This window comes from Ylistrum balloti, unplaced genomic scaffold (assembly GCF_031769215.1).
Source record: "Ylistrum balloti isolate Yb309-2 unplaced genomic scaffold, AGI_CSIRO_Ybal_v1 Utg370828, whole genome shotgun sequence".
Classification (NCBI taxonomy): domain Eukaryota; kingdom Metazoa; phylum Mollusca; class Bivalvia; order Pectinida; family Pectinidae; genus Ylistrum; species Ylistrum balloti.
Genome location: NW_026782478.1, coordinates 842794 through 865850, shown reverse-complemented (window position 1 = coordinate 865850; position 23057 = coordinate 842794). Strand labels below are relative to the sequence as shown.

General features: G+C 35.5%; 2 protein-coding genes across 2 annotated transcripts; both read left to right on the top strand.

Annotated features, from left to right (window-relative positions):
• Positions 1 to 1670: 1670 nt before the first annotated feature.
• LOC132558828 (tripartite motif-containing protein 3-like) lies at positions 1671 to 6456 on the top strand. Its single transcript, XM_060223438.1, has 2 exons — positions 1671 to 1692; positions 5276 to 6456. Exons 1-2 carry the CDS (start codon positions 1671 to 1673, stop codon positions 6454 to 6456), a joined length of 1203 nt encoding a protein of 400 aa, XP_060079421.1.
• A 3722-nt stretch (positions 6457 to 10178) lies between these two features.
• On the top strand, positions 10179 to 22822 carry LOC132558827 (tripartite motif-containing protein 3-like). The gene is made up of 2 exons (XM_060223437.1): positions 10179 to 10230; positions 21639 to 22822. Exons 1-2 carry the CDS (start codon positions 10179 to 10181, stop codon positions 22820 to 22822), a joined length of 1236 nt encoding a protein of 411 aa, XP_060079420.1.
• The last annotated feature ends 235 nt before the right edge of the window (positions 22823 to 23057 follow it).

Sequence of the window (23057 nt, the reverse complement as noted above, 5' to 3'; positions counted from 1 at the left end):
CCAGACGAAGTTATTTTAGTGGTAAAGTAGTAATCAGTGAGCAGCACTTCTCCTTGTAGGTGTATCCTAACAAAAATCTATTACCTTGAATCTTCATTTCAGTCCAAATGCCAAGGTCAGCTTCTTTCATCGTTGTTTATCTCAGTTAATAGAAACTGCTGCTTGACGTTTTGTTCCCGAAGTTTGCCGCAACCTACATGACACGTTTTAATTTGATTGATAGGTACTTGACGTTCTTTGGAAATTTCTGTCGTGTTCTGGGTTTCAGGGTTATGACCCTTGGCGTCGCTGGCTGGTCTGTTGGGTGGGTGGAGAGGAGAAACAGCGGTATGAAGCAGTTAAATTCATTATTTGGCTCTACTCTATCTAATTCTAAATTCGTATTTAAAAGTTTTATGTACTTGTATGTTTTTGTACAATTACAGCATTCATCACTTACAAATACTTATTATAGTTTATGACGCCCGTCCCATCTCGCGGCCTACCTTCCTTGACCTTAACCCTGATGTGTTGATATACGATTCAGGAATTATATTAGCCATGCTAGAATTAAGTTTGATTTCTCTGTATGTTGACTGGAACAATTCCTTAGGTATCAAATCCTCTAGAACATGGACACATCACAGGTTGGGTGAACGGTAACTAACTACAAATGGAAAATACTACAGGAAAATAAAAATTGACATGCTTTAGTATACAAGTTTGGGGAAAGCTGTCCCTGTTGGTGATAAAAAGATCGATGTAAGCGACTGATATATACAGAACAGTCCATCGTATCCTTGACTTACAATTTTATCATATATAATCAATGCTTGTACAAAACGCACACAAGTGAAGGCACCTTTCAACACAAATTAAGAGTATAATCAAATAATAAGATAGACTGTATCAGGCATCTGGTTTGTCCTTCTAGGACTCGTCTATCACTATCATTGCTGATTGGGTTAGGATTACTATTTAGTGTGTAAGGGAACATTCTCTAAGTTTGCTCATTCCGAACTGTGTCACATATCGTCTTATTCATTGGCACACCAGTATCCGAATTATGTGAAACCACATGTGAATACACAGTGTATATGATATTCAGAAGCATGTGTTATTAGATTGGTTTTAGAATAACTTTCACAATTTAATTGATATATAATTGATTATGAAAATAAAACATAATTAGACAATGAAATGGTTAATGAATAACTGCATTGATAGTAAATACTATATAGATTTTCTGAAAGCATTATCAATATGTTTATGAATCAAGGGAGATAAATCCAGCTCCATTGGGCGATTTACTAAACTCGGCAGTGTGGAAAATTCTTAATCTTGACAATTGTGGCCTGACTATTGGGGTTCACTGCACTTTAATATGATTTCTTCATTTAGGAATAAAGAATAACTACCATGTTATCGCACACGATTACAGATAAAATGACCTTCACCACACGACCACAGATAAAAATGACCATAGATTCATGTTATTCCATTACATGATCAAGTATGTAATGTATTCATAAGGACGATCTATTGTTTGAATTTGTCGAATTCCAATGCATTACGGGAATCGCTTGTCTCTTTAAAGTCGGTCGCTACCCACCATATGACGAGAGACACGAAAATAGTTGTACCCACGACCAAGAAATAGCATACACAGCTGACAGATCAGAGAACTAATAATGGCTACAAAGTTCCGATCATGTAAGTACTCAAATTATATACTTACACAGAGAAATGAAAAAAAGTTTTTTCCGTGCCCCATATCCTTTAGATTTTACTTCTGTTTCCATTTAATGTTTGGTTCATCTTGATATTAAACAACCGGTTATGTTTTTTGTCTTTGCGTTTGTATATTATGTCATATATAATGTACCTAATCAGTCTGTACGGTAATGATGACAAATACAGAATATGACACGTAAGCATTTGTGTTTACCAATATCTTTCATAACGATGGTGAAACTAAGGCTTCACATTTCACTAGTTTTGTTATTTCGTCAGTATAGGTGTTATTGCTGATCTGTTCTAACCAAGATCGATCAGAAATATTAATGCTGCTTATTCTTTATCGAGCTAGTATTGAGTTCAATTGAGGTTGATTGATGACTTTTCCTAATTTGTTTTATTGATTGCTCATTGAAAAATGTTAGCCCAAACGGAAAGCGTTACCAAGAACCGAAATGCTAAATGACCCTATTCCTCTCTATATGTATTCACACATTTTCTCCGTGCGGTTGAGGTAGGTTCGAGTTTCTGTAATGTCTCCTATGCGCTGTTTATTGTCGCAATGCAATATAAGGAGAGATTATGATATCAAACAATTATAATAATGATGATCATACATTATGGGAAAATAGCGATGTTGGTAAGTAAATATGATGAAAGAGAAAGACTTTTACGTTAGTATCCACAACTGTTTAACACTATATTAAGTACTGATGGTCAACAGTGATTAGAGATTCTCATTACGGATTCTTAGACAAAGAAAAAAGAAAGTGAAATTACACAGCAATCTTAACACGAAGTAATGTCAGAATGTACTGATCTTGAATAATTTAAAAGGTAGCTTTGACATCTCCAACATTCAGACTGTAGCAGAAATTTCGAGCGATGTCGAGTTTCTGAGGGGATGTTGATGTATCATCAGCTAAGTTATAGTTATCGTCGATTTTCTGATACTGTGTTGGGGTAACGCTATTCGCTGAGAAAAGTTGAGTTCCTTAGGGTATGTTTGGTTATCAATGCCGAGTCTCTAAGAGAATGTTTGGATGTCGTTATTTTTCGAACAATGTCTAGTTTCTCAGGTCGTGTTGGGATGTCCTTATTTGTCGGACAATGTCGAGTTTCTGAGAATGTTTTGGTGTTTCGTTTCTGTCGAATGATGTTGAGATTCTGAGAATGTGTTGATGATTTGTTTTGTCGAACAATATAAATCATTTAAGTCTTGTTGGGGTATTGTTAGCTGACTGGTTTAAGTCGGTTTTGTGTACCGATATAAGCAAACATCAGCTCAATGTAAAATGCAAGGTTTCGCTGCTAGGCATGTACGTATATATACGAATGTGATAATTTGTCTAGTGTCTCATAGTGAGATGTGTATTTTATGACTGCCATAAATGTCCTTTGTAACGAGTAAATAGTAAACACCTTTGGTTAGTAAACCTGGTACCTAGTGCGTCGATTGTTTCACTCTCAAATATTTATGGGAGTACTTGTTTACAGTGAAATGGAAGTGACTATCAAAGATTCCCATCAGTCAGCTGATGTGTTTGTGATAAACAATGAATAATATGTATTTAAATTGGTTAGTTTAGGGTTGATTTATACATGATTTGTCACTTTTGACACGTTAAAGTGTCATTTTCAACTTTATCTTGGGGAACAAACACTTCTAGGTCATTTGTTAAGATCTTACATCAGAATATTTCACTATCTACTTGTCTTCATTGCTTCTTCACTGTCTTCACTTAATTTCTATTCGGTGTTTCCTTTCTCTTCTTCTTGAATATATATTTACATAAAATCAAATTCAACAAAACTCTTTTTTTTCTATCGAAGAATACTTCAATGGTCATCACAATTATAGAAAATTGAAAATACGCATTTCCGTCATAGCTACAAACCTAACATTCGAAATCTTCGTAAATGACAAGATAATAATGTTTTATTAGGGACCTCTTTAAAGACTAGAAAGTGAAAAATCCCTTTCTATTGAACATTTTTCTTTTTACTAGAAGTGAAGATCAGAAAGTGAAAAATCCCTTTCCATTGAACATTTTTCTTTTTACTAGAAGTGAAGATAAGAAAATAAAGAATCCTTTTGTATTGAACATTTTTCTTCCTCCCTGTCGTGAAGATCAGAAAGTGAAAAATCCCTTTCTATTGAACATTTTACTTCTTCCCTGTCGTGAGGATCGGAAAGTGAAAAATCCCTTTCTATTGAACATTTTACTTCTTCCCTGTCGTGAGGATCGGAAGGTGAAGAATCCCTTTGTATTTAACATTTTACTTCCTCCCAGTCGTGAAGATCAGAAAGTGAAGAATCCCTTTGTATTTAACATTTTACTTCTTCCCAGTCGTGAAGATCAGAAAGTGAAGAATCCCTTTGTATTTAACATTTTACTTCTTCCCAGTCGTGAAGATCAGAAAGTGAAGTATCCCTTTCTATTGAACATTTTTCTTCCTCCCAGTCGTGAAGATTAGAAAGTGAAAAATCCCTTTCTATTGAACATTTTACTTCCTCCCAGTCGTGAAGATCAGAAAGTGAAGAATCCCTTTGTATTTAACATTTTACTTCTTCCCAGTCGTGAAGATCAGAAAGTGAAGAATCCCTTTGTATTTAACATTTTTCTTCCTCCCAGTCGTGAAGATCAGAAAGTGAAGAATCCCTTTGTATTTAACATTTTTCTTCCTCCCAGTCGTGCAGATCAGAAAGTGAAGAATCCCTTTCTATTGAACATTTTTCTTCCTCCCAGTCGTGAAGATCAGAAAGTGAAGAATTCCTTTCTATTGAACATTTTTCTTCCTCCCAGTCGTGAAGATCAGAAAGTGAAGAATCCCTTTCTATTGAACATTTTTCTTCCTCCCAGTCGTGAAGATCAGAAAGTGAAGAATCCCTTTCTATTGAACATTTTTCTTCCTCCCAGTCGTGAAGATCAGAAAGTGAAGAATCCCTTTGTATTTAACATTTTTCTTCTTCCCTGTCGTGAAGATCAGAAAGAGAAGAATTCTTTCTATTGACCTGAGCTGTTCAATGCAAGCAAACTGCCCTAATGCGTCAGTTGATATGTCTTTTAACCTTGCAACATCCACCGTCAAATAAGTGTAGTCTTAGGATACTTAAGTCTATTGCGATAATAAGATCATATCAAATCAATAATTACAGAGCAGATTTCGAGCAAAAGAAAAAACCACCTTAAATAAAAACAAAAACCAATTATTTAAGGAAAATTCGGAATTGTTCTGTTTTTTCAAGCACTCAACTAATTATTACTAATACCTCCTATGTATCCACCGTCTCCTTGGAAATAAGGATTTCTCGCTGGTCGGATAAGATAGACAAAAGTACCGAGACTCTAACGAGCTACACTATGATCTTTCTGTTCCGGGCCAAATTGCAGTTTATTTTTTTTTTTAACAAAATGGCAGCGCTAGTTTTACATGAATACCTAGTATCACAAATTTCACGTTTGAATTATTTTATGTACGGACAATGTGTTTGATATAAGTAATTTCATATCTTTATTACACATTGTATATACAACTTTTATTTTGTTTGTTTCAGATAGTGTACCTGCATTGGAGAGGCCAAATACGATACCAGGGAAAGAAATTAATTCCAAGTGGGAAGGTTCCGTAAAAACACGGTTTTCTTCAGCTTTAGATAGAATTTTCAAAAGGAAATGTTCAATTTGTTACCCTTTGTCAGGTATCAATACTGAAATTGCAAAAATTGATGAAGGCGCAGGAGGGGAGGTGTGTACGGATGATAGCAGTGAATCGGACAGTATCTTGGACAGTGAAGAAATGTCGTTATGGAACTTTGCGGAAGGACAAACAGATCTTCAGTTCGCGTTTGATAATCAGCTTTATTTAGACAATCTAGAGCCGGAAGTGATTTTGAAATTTTCTTGCATTAAAAAGACTCGTTGCCTTAGTGACGCAAGCGACGTCCTGTATATTGGCAGTGGTAAGAGTGTTGTTGTCGATATGGCTGGAAATCGTGTGCTACAGTTCAACAAACGTGGAAAGTCATCATTTACGTATAAAACAGGTCATATGGTTGAGCCTTGGGCTGTAGCAGTCAACTCAGAAGACATCATTCACGTGACTTCAAGGAAAGGTAGATGTATTACGCGGTTTTATCAAAATAGAGAAATAAAAAAGCCCATCAAAAACATACATTTTAACGCACCCTCTGGCATCGCTTTTGGTAAAGATGATCAGTTTTTTGTAACTGATGTAGGATCGAATCTGCTTACAGCTCACGAACCAGACGGTGCGTTAATCTCCACTATCGGCAACAGCAGATCACCAACACAAGACCTGGTTCGCCCTAGATACGTCACGGTCGCCCCTAACAATAATATTATTGTTTGCGATTCGGGAAATCATTCTCTGAAAGCGTTTGATTCGGAAGGTAATTTTGTACAAAAAATAGGTGAGCGCGGGAAAGGCGAGGGACAACTTAAATGCCCGTATGGTGTATGTACGGATTTCTCTGGCAATATCATTGTTGCCGATCATTACAACAATCGAGTGTCTTTCTTTTCCAAGTCAGGACAGTATATACGTCAACTTGTTACGTCAGTAGACGGTGTGACACTTCCACAAGGTGTGTGTTTAACGTCTAACCATAGATTACTCGTTACACATGGAGGACTCAAGGCAAACGAAGTTCTGCTGTATGATCTTAGAAACAACCAGTTGGATAACACATCTCCAGATAGAATTTTTCTAGTCTGACGATATTACACTCAATTTTTTTTCAATTTTTCCATTTTTGTTTTAATTTCTCGATTAAGGTGCCGTTTTTAAATCATATGTATATCTATATACCACCGGCAACAAAAAAGATTATTGTCAAATCAATATAAATCAAACGAAGAAAAACTGTAGTAAAAGTTGATGAAATAGATTCTGGAATATTACGCTAGCCATATTCTAAGCGCCATTTAAGGATATGAAGCAGTAGATATTTCCAAAGCATACTTCTCCTGTCTTTACAATCACAGAAATTTTAACTTTAATTCTGATTATAATTTAACGATACGTCAATCAAAACTATTAGTACATATCCGGAGATAAAATAAATTACTCTTATTATTTAAGGAAATAAAATTTGATATCCCGAAATATCTCGTCTATTATGTGTTTATGTGTCCAGTATTTTACTCTTAAGATATGCTGATATATCAATGCCCACAAGCAGAAAAAAATCATAGTACTCATCCTGCAGTGTACAGCTAAATCATTTGTATGGCTGGGGAATTCTTTGACTAGCACTACTTTCATTTTTAATTGTGTTACATACGTTACTGCTAATAAAATAAATATTGTTGTTCTTTTTGTTTTCAATTGACAACGGTAGATTTATATCGCCAAGAGTAACAGATAAATTCCAATAATTACAAGAAGTATCTTGAATGAGTCATTACATCCTGTGTATACAGTGGAGATATGTCATATATCGGTATTGATAGAAATGCATTTCTATTGTCGTTTAAGGATATCTCTTGTAGATAAATACAATTAAGTTGTCGCGTGGTAGTATTTATGATATTAATTGAAGACATCAATATGGATCTCGTTCAAGTTCGATGTAAATTTCCGACAGCAACTCATACCTACAAAGGAACACGTGGAAACGGGAGGGAACCTTTTGTATGCCATAGGACACATGGATATCACAGATAGGGCAAGTTGGGAAGTTACTATTGCAAATTGAAAATTCACAACAGACTACCGACCAATCATGTGTTTTATGGTAACGTAATGTTGACAAATTGACAGATTCATACCACGGTTTTGTTGGTGATTGAATACATAGACATACAACGTATATATAGTCTTCTCAGGACAAGGTAGTCATGTATGGTCAATAGTATAACGTGTACCTACAACAGGGTAGTAGTCATGTATGGTCAATAGTATGACGTGTACCTACAACAGGGTAGTAGTCATGTATGGTCAATAATATAACGTGTACCTACAACAGGGTAGTCATGTATGGTCAATAGTATAACGTGTACCTACAACAGGGTAGTCATGTATGGTCAATAGTATAACGTGTACCTACAACAGGGTAGTAGTCATGTATGGTCAATAGTATAACGTGTACCTACAACAGGGTAGTAGTCATGTATGGTCAATAGTATAACATGTACCTACAACAGGGTAGTAGTCATGTATGGTCAATAGTATAACGTGTACCTACAACAGGGTAGTCATGTATGGTTAATAGTATAACGTGTACCTACAACAGGGTAGTCATGTATGGTCAATAGTATAACGTGTACCTACAACAGGGTAGTCATGTATGGTTAATAATACTGGTGTATTGGTACACTTTACAGGTAAAATGTACATAATTGATAGTGGTAGGTACCTACACTAAAATTTCTGTCAGTAATTGTTTATAAGTCTCTTGGACGACAGGGAAACGTTATCAATTAATTAACTTTTGCTGTTGAATGCAATGGTTTAAATTACTATTTAGAATACATTATCAGGTATTTATATATTCTTTCCCAAGGTACACACGTGTTTTATTTTAGGAAATAACATCTTGTTGAAATATATAATAGTCGGTATACACAAATAAATGGATTACGAAGAGGCGTGGTCTTAGTGGCAAAGACACAAACATTTTAGCTCAATTGTTTAAAAACTTTCTCATAAAATTCAGTAAATAAAACGTCATTATTTACATCAAACGTACATCAAAACACACATCAAAACAAAACGCTGTCCTTTAAAAATTGAGCAGACATTCTATCCACAAGATGGAACAGTTTTCATGGCTCAGTGATCTCCCGTGCTCTATTTAAGGTCGATATCCACCTTCATGAAACGAGACATAGTGTGATCAGAGAAGTGCATTGTATGTACCTAGCTATTTACGGGTAACATCGCCTCTGCCATGCCGTTTCCACGTAAGTACATGTACCTGTTTATCTATTCGTGACGGTGCTGCAAATGGCTATATTTATAAATAGATTAATTTAAGAATAATACATTTCAGAAATTAAAACAGATGCTAAACTTTACGTCAAATATATATTATAAACATCTTTTATTTTCTAAATCTGACATCTTATATATTTGATAAACGTAAGCGGGTAGCTTCAGAGTCAGATACATAACAAGCAAATCAAATTAAGTTTACCAGGTGCTGTATTGTTTCATCCAAACAAACAATAGAATCGGTAGCAAAACACATATAACACAACATATTTTAACATGTACAAACAATTGTTTATAACATAAAATGCTATGTTATCAATAAAGCGGAATCATTGTGCAAGTTTCAATCTCTGACGTAAAACATGTCCAATAGGTTTAAAGGACACGTTTATTTTTAACTTGTTTAATCCTACCCATTTCATCCTTCAAGTTATGGTACTTCATTTTGCGTGTAATATGTATATATTTCCACACCTTGTCTGTTATAGCTTATTTTGAATAAACACACTATGACACACTAAATGTGTAATGCATGGAACGTGTTAAGTTACATTTTAGGTTTAGGACATCATAGAAGTGGGTGGCATACTTCTATAAGGACGGCACAAAAGCTTTACATTTATATAATTTGATACGGGATGCTCACAAACCCAAATCACGCTAACGTGACCCTAACCTGAAACCTACGGTATGTATCATTTCATACAAAAGCTAGAAACATGTCTATCTCCCGTCACACATATTTCGAACATTCAAGTTGAGAATGTAACTTCAACGTTTAATACATATTATAACGCGTTCACTGATATATGTAAATAAAATCATAAATTAAGAATACATTTTGGAGTGAGATTAAAAAAAATAAAGTTCTATACAGGATACGACTTTAAATTGTTTGATGCTCAGTAATATACCTGTTGGTTCCGTTGTGTTTACCGTGTTTGATGCTCTGTCATATACCTGTTGGTTCCGCTGTTGTTTACCGTGTTTGATGCTCTGTCATATACCTGTTGGTTCCGTTGTGTTTACCGTGTTTGATGCTCTGTCATATACCTGTTGGTTCCGTTGTGTTTACCGTGTTTGATGCTCTGTCATATACCTGTTGGTTCCGTTGTGTTTACCGTGTTTGATGCTCTGTCATATACCTGTTGGTTCCGTTGTGTTTACCGTGTTTGATGCTCTGTCATATACCTGTTGTTTCTGTTGTGTTTACCGTGTTTGATGCTCTGTCATATACCTGTTGGTTCCGTTGTGTTTACCGTGTTTGATGCTCTGTCATATACCTGTTGGTTCCGTTTCTGTTGTGTTTACCGTGTTTGATGCTCTGTCATATACCTGTTGGTTCCGTTGTGTTTACCGTGTTTGATGCTCTGTCATATACCTGTTGGTTCCGTTGTGTTTACCGTGTTTGATGCTCTGTCATATACCTGTTGTTTCTGTTGTGTTTACCGTGTTCTCATTTGGAAATGTGATATTTCTTATATTAATTGATGACGATTAACATGGCGGGTGTCGTCGATGACGCAGAAGATGATTACCTGTCCGAAACGCCTGGTCTTATTTTTTTAGTTCTCTTTTAGGAGTTTAAACAGCATTACCATAGTTATTATATTCATTCATTGGTTTCCGTTATCAATCCCGCTGTTTACTTTTATGATAATAACGTGTCATAAATGTGATAGTAATAATAACAAATCAGTCCCCTTGTGAGAGCAAACAGAATGCCCAAGGAAATCACTATCTGTGTCCATTGTATTTCTCTGATGGAGTGTTATTATGCTCATTCTGAATTTCGGGAATACAATGTTTGTCAAAGTATTGTTTTCCCTAGGTTTTCGTAAACAAAACTAGACTTTGTGATGACTATCTGATAACACGATATGTTGATTCCACAAGCATAAAATTATATTGCACATTTACATATCCTTCTCAACATTACTTACCCAGTATTTCGTGATTATTCTAGGAGGAGAAATCTACCTTGCGTCTTTGACAATATGTTCTGACTTGAGACCCATTGTTGTGAAAACAGGATTTCTTACAATGCTTTTAAATCCATGGATTCAGTTTGTTTTGTGATACAACTAATATTTACAATAGAAATATTCATTAAATAGCATTTATTTTTGTTTATTGATTAAACATTGACAGAAGATGCAGTCGTTTGAATCTGCTGTGAAATTGTGTTATCTTGCCCAGAGTACTGTACCCATAATCGTGATTTTCCCCAAATATACAATATTGGTATTTCACATTTTGCAGCCCATTATCTGAGTTTTTTCTGCGACGTATCTGACAGTGCGTGAACACGCTCCACTTACAACGACAAATAAAGAACTGTTCGTTAGAAGTTAGCGTCGTCATTTTTATCTGCAAAATCGTTACAAAATTTGCATGTTCACAACATTTTAGACTGAAAAAATATGTCTTGCAGCACCATGCCCTTTGTACATAGACCAATCCAGTTATTTGTAGACCTTTGAGACAAAAGTAAGTTGTTAATATAGAAAGTCTAGCGGTTAGATAGATAATTTATGGAAAGCAAAACTTTAAGATAAAAATCTAAATCGATGAAGAAGACAAATATTTACACGGAGACCAGTGAAGAAAAAAGTAGCCTCCCGGAAGGGTAAGAGCCTTCTGCTCTTGTGTACTCTTCCGGAACACCTGGTCTTATTCTCTTGGTGCTTTTTCAGGAGTCTCCGTGTGAATCTTTCTTTTGTTCATATTTTGTCCTAGTTTTATTTACTTGGAATTTAGATCATGATTATGTTGATATGTTGTTATTTTCTTGTTTTTCCCCTTGTAATATAAATCACGTACTTTCGCGGGATTTAAATATTGTTTTTTCGTCGGCACTTAATTTTTAGAATAATAAGTATTCCAGAAAGTAGCTAGAAATGTTTTAATACTGAACATTTAAATGCCTGACATGATTTTGATTCACCCGATAAACTGGTGTTCTGGCTTCAGCTGATTGATTGATAGACATCATATTACAATGGATTGTATACTCACAAACGTACCACATTGGTAAATATCTTTCTCCAACCTTCATATACTCACAAACGTACCACATTGGTAAATATCTTTCTCCGTCTTCATATACTCACAAACGTACCACATTGGTAAATATCTTTCTCCGTCTTCATATACTCACAAACGTACCACATTGGTAAATATCTTTCTCCAACCTTCATATACTCACAAACGTACCACATTGGTAAATATCTTTCTCTAACCTTCATATACTCACAAACGTACCACATTGGTAAATATCTTTCTCCAACCTTCATATACTCACAAACGTACCACATTGGTAAATATCTTTCTCCAACCTTCATATACTCACAAACGTACCACATTGGTAAATATCTTTCTCCAACCTTCATATACTCACAAACGTACCACATTGGTAAATATCTTTCTCCAACCTTCATATACTCACAAACGTACCACATTGGTAAATATACTTTCTTTCTCCATATACTCACAAACGTACCACATTGGTAAATATCTTTCTCCAACCTTCATATACTCACAAACGTACCACATTGGTAAATATCTTTCTCCAACCTTCATATACTCACAAACGTACCACATTGGTAAATATCTTTCTCCGTCTTCATATACTCACAAACGTACCACATTGGTAAATATCTTTCTCCAACCTTCATATACTCACAAACGTACCACATTGGTAAATATCTTTCTCCAACCTTCATATACTCACAAACGTACCACATTGGTAAATATCTTTCTCCGTCTTCATATACTCACAAACGTACCACATTGGTAAATATCTTTCTCCGTCTTCATATACTCACAAACGTACCACATTGGTAAATATCTTTCTCCAACCTTCATATACTCACAAACGTACCACATTGGTAAATATCTTTCTCCAACCTTCATATACTCACAAACGTACCACATTGGTAAATATCTCTCCAACCTTCCTATACTCACAAACGTACCACATTGGTAAATATCTCTCCAACCTTCATATACTCACAAACGTACCACATTGGTAAATATCTTTCTCCGTCTTCATATACTCACAAACGTACCACATTGGTAAATATCTCTCCAACCTTCATATACTCACAAACGTACCACATTGGTAAATATCTTTCTCCGTCTTCATATACTCACAAACGTACCACATTGGTAAATATCTTTCTCCGTCTTCATATACTCACAAACGTACCACATTGGTAAATATCTTTCTCCGTCAAACGTACCACATTGGTAAATATCTTCATATATATACTCACAAACGTACCACATTGGTAAATATCTTTCTCCAACCTTCATATACTCACAAACGTACCACATTGGTAAATATCTTTCTCCGTCTTCATATACTCTACCACATTGGTAAATATCTTTCTCCATACTTCATATACTCACAAACGTACCACATTGGTAAATATCTTTCTCCAACCTTCATATACTCACAAACGTACCACATTGGTAAATATCTTTCTCCAACCTTCATATACTCACAAACGTACCACATTGGTAAATATCTTTCTCCAACCTTCATATACTCACAAACGTACCACATTGGTAAATATCTTTCTCCGTCTTCATATACTCACAAACGTACCACATTGGTAAATATCTCTCCAACCTTCCTATACTCACAAACGTACCACATTGGTAAATATCTTTCTCCGTCTTCATATACTCACAAACGTACCACATTGGTAAATATCTTTCTCCAACCTTCATATACTCACAAACGTACCACATTGGTAAATATCTTTCTCCGTCTTCATATACTCACAAACGTACCACATTGGTAAATATCTTTCTCCAACCTTCATATACTCACAAACGTACCACATTGGTAAATATCTTTCTCCAACCTTCATATACTCACAAACGTACCACATTGGTAAATATCTTTCTCCGTCTTCATATACTCACAAACGTACCACATTGGTAAATATCTTTCTCCGTCTTCATATACTTACATATACTTCACAAACGTACCACATTGGTAAATATCTTTCTCCGTCCTTCATATACTCACAACATTGGTAAATATCGTACCACATTGGTAAATATCTTTCTCCGTCTTCATATACTCACAAACGTACCACATTGGTAAATATCTTTCTCCAACCTTCATATACTCACAAACGTACCACATTGGTATATCTTTCTCCGTCTTCATATACTCACAAACGTACCACATTGGTAAATATCTTTCTCCAACCTTCATATACTCACAAACGTACCACATTGGTAAATATCTTTCTCCGTCTTCATATACTCACAAACGTACCACATTGGTAAATATCTTTCTCCTCACAAACGTACCACATTGGTAAATATCTTTCTCCGTCTTCATATACTCACAAACGTACCACATTGGTAAATATCTTTCTCCAACCTTCATATACTCACAAACGTACCACATTGGTAAATATCTTTCTCCGTCTTCATATACTCACAAACGTACCACATTGGTAAATATCTTTCTCCAACCTTCATATACTCACAAACGTACCACATTGGTAAATATCTTTCTCCATATATACTCACAAACGTACCACATTGGTAAATATCTTTCTCCAACCTTCATATACTCACAAACGTACCACATTGGTAAATATCTCTCCAACCTTCATATACTCACAAACGTACCACATTGGTAAATATCTTTCTCCGTCTTCATATACTCACAAACGTACCACATTGGTAAATATCTTTCTCCAACCTTCATATACTCACAAACGTACCACATTGGTAAATATCTTTCTCCGTCTTCATATACTCACAAACGTACCACATTGGTAAATATCTTTCTCTAACCTTCATATACTCACAAACGTACCACATTGGTAAATATCTTTCTCCGTCTTCATATACTCACAAACGTACCACATTGGTAAATATCTTTCTCTAACCTTCATATACTCACAAACGTACCACATTGGTAAATATCTTTCTCGACAATACTCACAAACGTACCACATTGGTAAATATCTTTCTCCAACCTTCATATACTCACAAACGTACCACATTGGTAAATATCTTTCTCCGTCTTCATATACTCACAAACGTACCACATTGGTAAATATCTTTCTCCGTCTTCATATACTCACAAACGTACCACATTGGTAAATATCTTTCTCCGTCTTCATATACTCACAAACGTACCACATTGGTAAATATCTTTCTCCAACCTTCATATACTCACAAACGTACCACATTGGTAAATATCTTTCTCCAACCTTCATATACTCACAAACGTACCACATTGGTAAATATCTTTCTCCGTCTTCATATACTCACAAACGTACCACATTGGTAAATATCTTTCTCCGTCTTCATATACTCACAAACGTACCACATTGGTAAATATCTTTCTCCGTCTTCATATACTCACAAACGTACCACATTGGTAAATATCTTTCTTTCTCCAACCTTCATATACTCACAAACGTACCACATTGGTAAATATCTTTCTCCGTCTTCATATACTCACAAACGTACCACATTGGTAAATATCTTTCTCCGTCTTCATATACTCACAAACGTACCACATTGGTAAATATAATTATACAAGCTTCATATACTCACAAACGTACCACATTGGTAAATATCTTTCTCCGTCTTCATATACTCACAAACGTACCACATTGGTAAATATCTTTCTCCGTACCACATTGGTAAATATCTTTCTCCGTCTTCATATACTCACAAACGTACCACATTGGTAAATATCTCTCCAACCTTCCTATACTCACAAACGTACCACATTGGTAAATATCTTTCTCCGTCTTCATATACTCACAAACGTACCACATTGGTAAATATCTTTCTCCGTCTTCATATACTCACAAACGTACCACATTGGTAAATATCTTTCTCCGTCTTCATATACTCACAAACGTACCACATTGGTAAATATCTTTCTCCGTCTTCATATACTCACAAACGTACCACATTGGTAAATATCTTTCTCCAACCTTCATATACTCACAAACGTACCACATTGGTAAATATCTTTCTCCGTCTTCATATACTCACAAACGTACCACATTGGTAAATATCTTTCTCCAACCTTCATATACTCACAAACGTACCACATTGGTAAATATCTTTCTCCAACCTTCATATACTCACAAACGTACCACATTGGTAAATATCTTTCTCCGTCTTCATATACTCACAAACGTACCACATTGGTAAATATCTTTCTCCGTCTTCATATACTCACAAACGTACCACATTGGTAAATATCTTTCTCTAACCTTCATATACTCACAAACGTACCACATTGGTAAATATCTTTCTCCAACCTTCATATACTCACAAACGTACCACATTGGTAAATATCTTTCTCCAACCTTCATATACTCACAAACGTACCACATTGGTAAATATCTTTCTCCGTCTTCATATACTCACAAACGTACCACATTGGTAAATATCTTTCTCCAACCTTCATATACTCACAAACGTACCACATTGGTAAATATCTTTCTCCAACCTTCATATACTCACAAACGTACCACATTGGTAAATATCTTTCTCCAACCTTCATATACTCACAAACGTACCACATTGGTAAATATCTTTCTCCAACCTTCATATACTCACAAACGTACCACATTGGTAAATATCTTTCTCCAACCTTCATATACTCACAAACGTACCACATTGGTAAATATCTTTCTCCGACCTTTACGTTTTCCTCAATTACAAACACGTTTTGATCCAAGAAATAGATATTCGCCACATCTACCTCGAACACAACTTACAGTAAGTCTTGGTGATGTAATAAGCTCCAAATTGGCCCTAACATCAACTATTGATTGGTCAGTGTAGTGAGGTTATGTTTAACAAAACGTATGAAAACGGGAAAAAATGCTGTAATTAGTTTATTCACATGAAAAATTACAAAGTTTCACCGATTTTCTATCAAGCGATGACAGTATAAGATCACAATACAACCACTTAAAGATATTCTCTTCACTGAATTCATTGTTAGTTGTTATACATCTGAGGTCAACAGAGTAAACAGTAACCTTACACACAAAGACCATGTATTTCGAAGGTCTGTTTTGTTTGAATCAGGTTTCATCTTTTAACGCCCCTAACAATGTCTATAAAGTTCATACCCTTTGTCGGATGTAACGCCAGAAGTGTATATGCCTGACCTAGATAAAGCAAATATGTCTTTCGAAACTCTGAGACATTGGTGGTATATAAAATTCAAGAGGGTTCCGAATGTATTTCAATTTTAATTGTGAATAGGTATGCTTTCCAAAAGCATTGTCTGCAGCACAAAGCGAATTGAAGTTAATGTATGAAACACTTGTAATTTCACATTCACCAAATTTATATCAAGTAATCACAGTATATCTGCTTATGAATATGCATGAGACAGGTATAACTAACAAGAAAAGAAAAAAATGGGAATTTTCAGATTTTCATCATTTCTATGACAAAACATGTATAAACACTCAATCTATGACGATAAAACCCCGTGAAAATTATTTTTCAGACGTTATAACGATATCTGTGTTATACATATACATGTGTATACATGTATTTTCCTAATTCAATGACGAAAGTTTTATTCACGAGGTACCAACTCTGTCAAAGAAGACATGACTTCTCATAATATTTTATTTGGTGTGATGTAGCCTCACGCGCTTTCCATGGTGTACAACATTTATTTGAAACAAGCGATAAATAGTATCAACGTGAGAGGACAAATTATTCATTGATAGTTCCGGTACAGGACTGTTGTTTCTATAGTACCTTCGTGAGGGGACAAATTATTCATTGATAGTTCCGGTACAGGACTGTCGTTTCTATAGTACCTTCGTGAGGGGACAAATTATTCATTGATAGTTCCGGTACAGGACTGTTGTTTCTATATTACCTTCGTGAGGGGACAAATTATTCATTGATAGTTCCGGTACAGGACTGTTGTTTCTATAGTGCCTTCGTGAGGGGACAAATTATTCATTTATAGTTCCGGTACAGGACTGTCGTTTCTATAGTACCTTCGTGAGGGGACAAATTATTCATTGATAGTTCCGGTACAGGACTGTCGTTTCTATAGTACCTTCGTGAGGGGACAAATTATTCATTGATAGTTCCGGTACAGGACTGTTGTTTCTATAGTACCTTCGTGAGGGGACAAATTATTCATTGATAGTTCCGGTACAGGACTGTTGTTTCTATAGTACCTTCGTGAGGGAACCAAATATTCATTGACAGTTCCGGTACAGGACTGTCGTTTCTATAGTACCTTCGTGAGGGGACAAATTATTCATTGATAGTTCCGGTACAGGACTGTCGTTTCTATAGTACCTTCGTGAGGGGACAAATTATTCATTGATAGTTCCGGTACAGGACTGTTGTTTCTATAGTACCTTCGTGAGGGGACAAATTATTCATTGATAGTTCCGGTACAGGACTGTTGTTTCTATAGTACCTTCGTGAGGGGACAAATTATTCATTGATAGTTCCGGTACAGGACTGTTGTTTCTATAGTACCTTCGTGAGGGAACCAAATATTCATTGACAGTTCCGGTACAGGACTGTCGTTTCTATAGTACCTTCGTGAGGGGACAAATTATTCATTGATGATTCCGGTACAGGACTGTCGTTTCTATAGTACCTTCGTGAGGGGACAAATTATTCATTGATAGTTCCGGTACAGGACTGTTGTTTCTATATTACCTTCGTGAGGGGACAAATTATTCATTGATAGTTCCGGTACAGGACTGTTGTTTCTATAGTACCTTCGTGAGGGGACAAATTATTCATTGATAGTTCCGGTACAGGACTGTCGTTTCTATAGTACCTTCGTGAGGGGACCAAATATTCATTGATAGTTCCGGTACAGGACTGTCGTTTCTATAGTACCTTCGTGAGGGGACAAATTATTCATTGATAGTTCCGGTACAGGACTGTCGTTTCTATAGTACCTTCGTGAGGGGACAAATTATTCATTGATAGTTCCGGTACAGGACTGTCGTTTCTATAGTACCTTCGTGAGGGGACAAATTATTCATTGATAGTTCCGGTACAGGACTGTTGTTTCTATAGTACCTTCGTGAGGGGACAAATTATTCATTGATAGTTCCGGTACAGGACTCGTTTTATAGGTAAGTATAATAATGTTTTATCTTGTATTCTATTTACGATTTTCTGATAAAGTACGGTGTTCCATGTTGATTACTATTTCACATGTATTCAAAAAAGTTTCAGCTGAAGACGATTTTATCTAATTATTAAATGATAAATTTTACCATTAAGACCCAGATTGTGTATTGGAAATTCCTAGCAACACCACGAGAATTGGGAATTGAATTTAGTTACGTTTTATATATTGTTTGTATCGTTTGTGAGGAAAACCAACTCCAGAAATCGAGAACGTGGATTATGATATCATGTTAAAGGGGTGATATCGACAAATTATCTTTAGCACGAGGGGACAATCGGTTATGACACGTCATAGCTTATTGTATAGTTCTACATATTGATAGTGTTAAATATCTTTACAAAAATTTTGAAAAAATAGGTTTTACATTTAAATAACCTAACTTTTCCACCAGTTTTACACATGGAAGCCAGTCTGTCGTGGAGTGGAGGGGAGTACCTCTATTCATATGCCCACCTTTGCCAGTGGATACCTCCGTTGTCAGGTGGACCATTTCCGTTTCTACAAGTATTTTTTTCTGTTCCCAATACAACACAGATGAACAGTTTCTCATGCCCTACTCGCTCTGTCCACGCAACACAGTATTCTATTTGGTTTGGTCATACTAAAGATTAAGATAACGCCTTTCTTTCATTCCAGCAGAAAGATAACAACAATACTCAATAAAGTGTTATACCATAAAACAAATCAGAGAAACAAATGTGTTTACCTGTTATAGGGACGTGAATTATCAAACAGGTAACACCATCTATATACGGACGAAAGTGATTAAATCCAGTACATTCCCAAAGTTTACTCATTCCTATAACTCACCACAGCAAAACCACTGCAATCCTCATAGGAACAAACCTTCCTGCATTATAAAAATGATGTACGTGTAATTGGCAGTTGTTGTATACTATATATGTATGTCTGAACAGCATGGCGTTCACGTAATAAAGACATGTCTCCGCCTTTACATTGTCGTGAATATTGGGTTTGACATGACAGGGAAAATCCCCGTGTCATTCCTATGGTTGGATATATATCATCATTTATAGAATATTTAATTTTTCGCACACAGAGAGGTTTACTCAGTAAAGTTAATGTCATACACTGTATAGTTTAACTTAATATATTGTCTAAATACCAATTAATATATGTTCTTCTTGGTGATGTGATCAACTTTCATTTATCCTCATTTGTTCTCTGAGATTTTAGAATGTATCAAATTGTTTTAATTCTAAGAATCCTACAGAATTCTCACATTGTGTAATTTAGCATTGGGTCATTTGTAAATCATTCAATTTTGAATTGCATTTCATATTTCTATGTAATCCGTATATTTGACCAATTATTTTTGGGATAATTTCAAATGACTTTAAATTGTATAATTAGCATAAAATGTTCTTGTGTGCATGAACAAACTTGTACATTTTTATGTTTATCATGTATCAAATTATATTATTACATGTGTTAACGTGCGTGTGTGTGTAAATGTGTGTGTGTGTTCCAACATTTTTTTAAATGTGTTCTAAAAATAATTATCATTATATGCCAAGACTTCTAAATCAGTAAACAAATATTAATGTACCGACGAGAGAGTTTATTGTCGTAACCAAGGACACATAATGAACAATTATCAATTAAGTCATTTGTTTTGGTTTATTTTGTTTTATTCAAATAAATAGTGTCGAAAAATGTGAACGGAAACCGAATAATGATGAAAATAGTTTATCAGACGTCAGTAGTTTTCAAAATTTTTGCTGTCTTATTTTGTATCATTTTTATTTCAAGGCTTTAAAACTGGTTTGTTACACTCCTGTGATATCCTAGGTGTTGTTTCGTGCTCTGACTACCGCGGGATATATTACGCGGAACATGACTCTGCATTTTGTCCTCGTCTGCATTAATGTGTATCCATTTCATCTTAATGAACTTAAATCATTGTCAACAGCTGGGTAGACTCCTATACAAAGGTTAAGTGTAAGATATATATACATACCTCGTATCTGCATATCTAAATATTCCTTTCAATCGGATAACAACATGAATTATGTTTACAATAAGGTAGACCATTACACTTGATCTCATTTGACTCACTGTGTGAATATTCCGCTTTATCATGACGCTAATTTTTCTATTCATCTTTTGTTAAAACATAAAAACAACACATAACAACATACTGTTTCCCAGATGCAACTAAGTTAAGAATATTGTGTATTAAAAATCAGAAATACATTACTAATTATAATACCTCTTACAAAAATAAATTTCTCAATTTCTTAAGCAGTTGTGAAAACATTTATTGATGATATAAATGGATTACATTATTCAAAACTCTTGATCAGTTTTAAATATTTTTATTTTCCTCTTCATGTAACAATCAGTTTTACATTTCATTCACTTTGCTAAAATATTTTACTTTCATTAAAAAATATCTTAAAGGTTTATTTTTATATACGAGTTGTCGCGTGTATGACGGCGCATTAATTCCGTCTAGTTTAAATTATAACACATGTAACCTCGTAATATAGGAAAGAGTTGGGATTGACCGGGTATCCTAGCATGTCTCATTTGACTCAGGCCTCCAAAGGACTATACTATGTCTTCAATGTTTTGGATATTTCTATTTCATCTTGATGTTCCGTGTGCATATTACGAATTCAAGCTACATAATTTACAATCCAACATCCCACGGGACAGCGTTGCACACAAAAGATAAGATAGTTATGGTGTTTTATCTAAAATGTACTACAATTTTTTCTTCTGTATATTTCAGGCAGTTCGCCGACATCGACAGGAGAAATAACGAACACAAAACCTCAGACAGCGAATGATTCCAGGCAGACTGGCTCTCTAAAGAGACATTTCTCTACCACATTCAACAGAATATTCAAGGCTAAATCTTCTTCTAGTAGCTCGATTGAAATGGCAGATGTACAGATTGATGTAGATACAGAAGATGATCTATGTACAGACGAGAGCTCCGAGTCTGACTATACCACAGACGAAGACGCCATGACGTCATGGAATAGTATGGAAGGACACACAAACCTTCAGTTCATGTTTGATAATCAGTGCCACCTAGACACTTTACAACCGGAAGTAGTTTTATCGTTTCCCAGCAACAGCAAGAAAAAGATCGGTAGCCTTAGTGACGCGAGCGATGTCTTGTATATCGGTGATGGGAGGAGCCTTGTTGTCGACATGATAAGTAATCAAGTGCTACATTTCAACAAACGTGGGGTGTCATCAGTTGCATATAGAACCGAGCACATGATTGAACCCTGGGCTGTAGCGGTCAACACAGAGGACGTGATTCACGTCACGTCAAGGAAAAGTAAATGTGTCACAAGAATCTTAAAAAATGGAGAAATCAAAACTCCAATTAAAAACATACGTTTTTCGAAACCATCTGGCGTCGCTATTGGTAAAAACGATAAACTTTTTGTGACCGATGTAACATCAAATGTGCTTACTGCTCACGAAGCTGACGGCACGTTTATTTCGACTATTGGCTGTAGTATGTCACCATTGCAAATTCTGGACAAACCTAGATACGTCACGGTCGCCCCTAACAACGATATCATTGTGTGCGATTCCGGAAATCATTCTCTCAAAGTGTTTGATTCGGAAGGTAATTTCGTACAAAAAATCGGGGAGCGCGGGAAAGGCGAGGGGCAACTTAAATGCCCGTATGGAGTATGCACAGACATTTTTGGAAACATTATTGTTGCGGACCATTACAATGACAGAGTTTCGTTTTTTTCAAAGAGCGGACAATTCATACGTCACCTTGTGACGTCAATTGATAAACTGGTACATCCGCAAGGTGTATGCATAACGTCTAACTTCAGATTGCTCGTTACACATGGTGGCCTCAAGGCGAACGAAGTTTTGGTGTATGACCTGAGGAATAATAAGTCGGACACCTCCTCATTGGATACAGTAGTGTTAGTTTGAACATACTGTATTCTTTACCTTGTATTGAGTTATATTTATTTATGGGAATTGTCAAGGTTCTACATGGATCACCATTGGAAAGATATGATCCCTAGAGGCTGGAAGGGTTGTGCGAAGGGGTGTAGTTAGCTCGAATTACCCCTTCTGTTTATTTATTTCAGATCAACTTATCATAGCTAATCCCCTTATTGGTGCTTTCTGTCATATATTTGTGTATTCCAAATGATAGGATAAA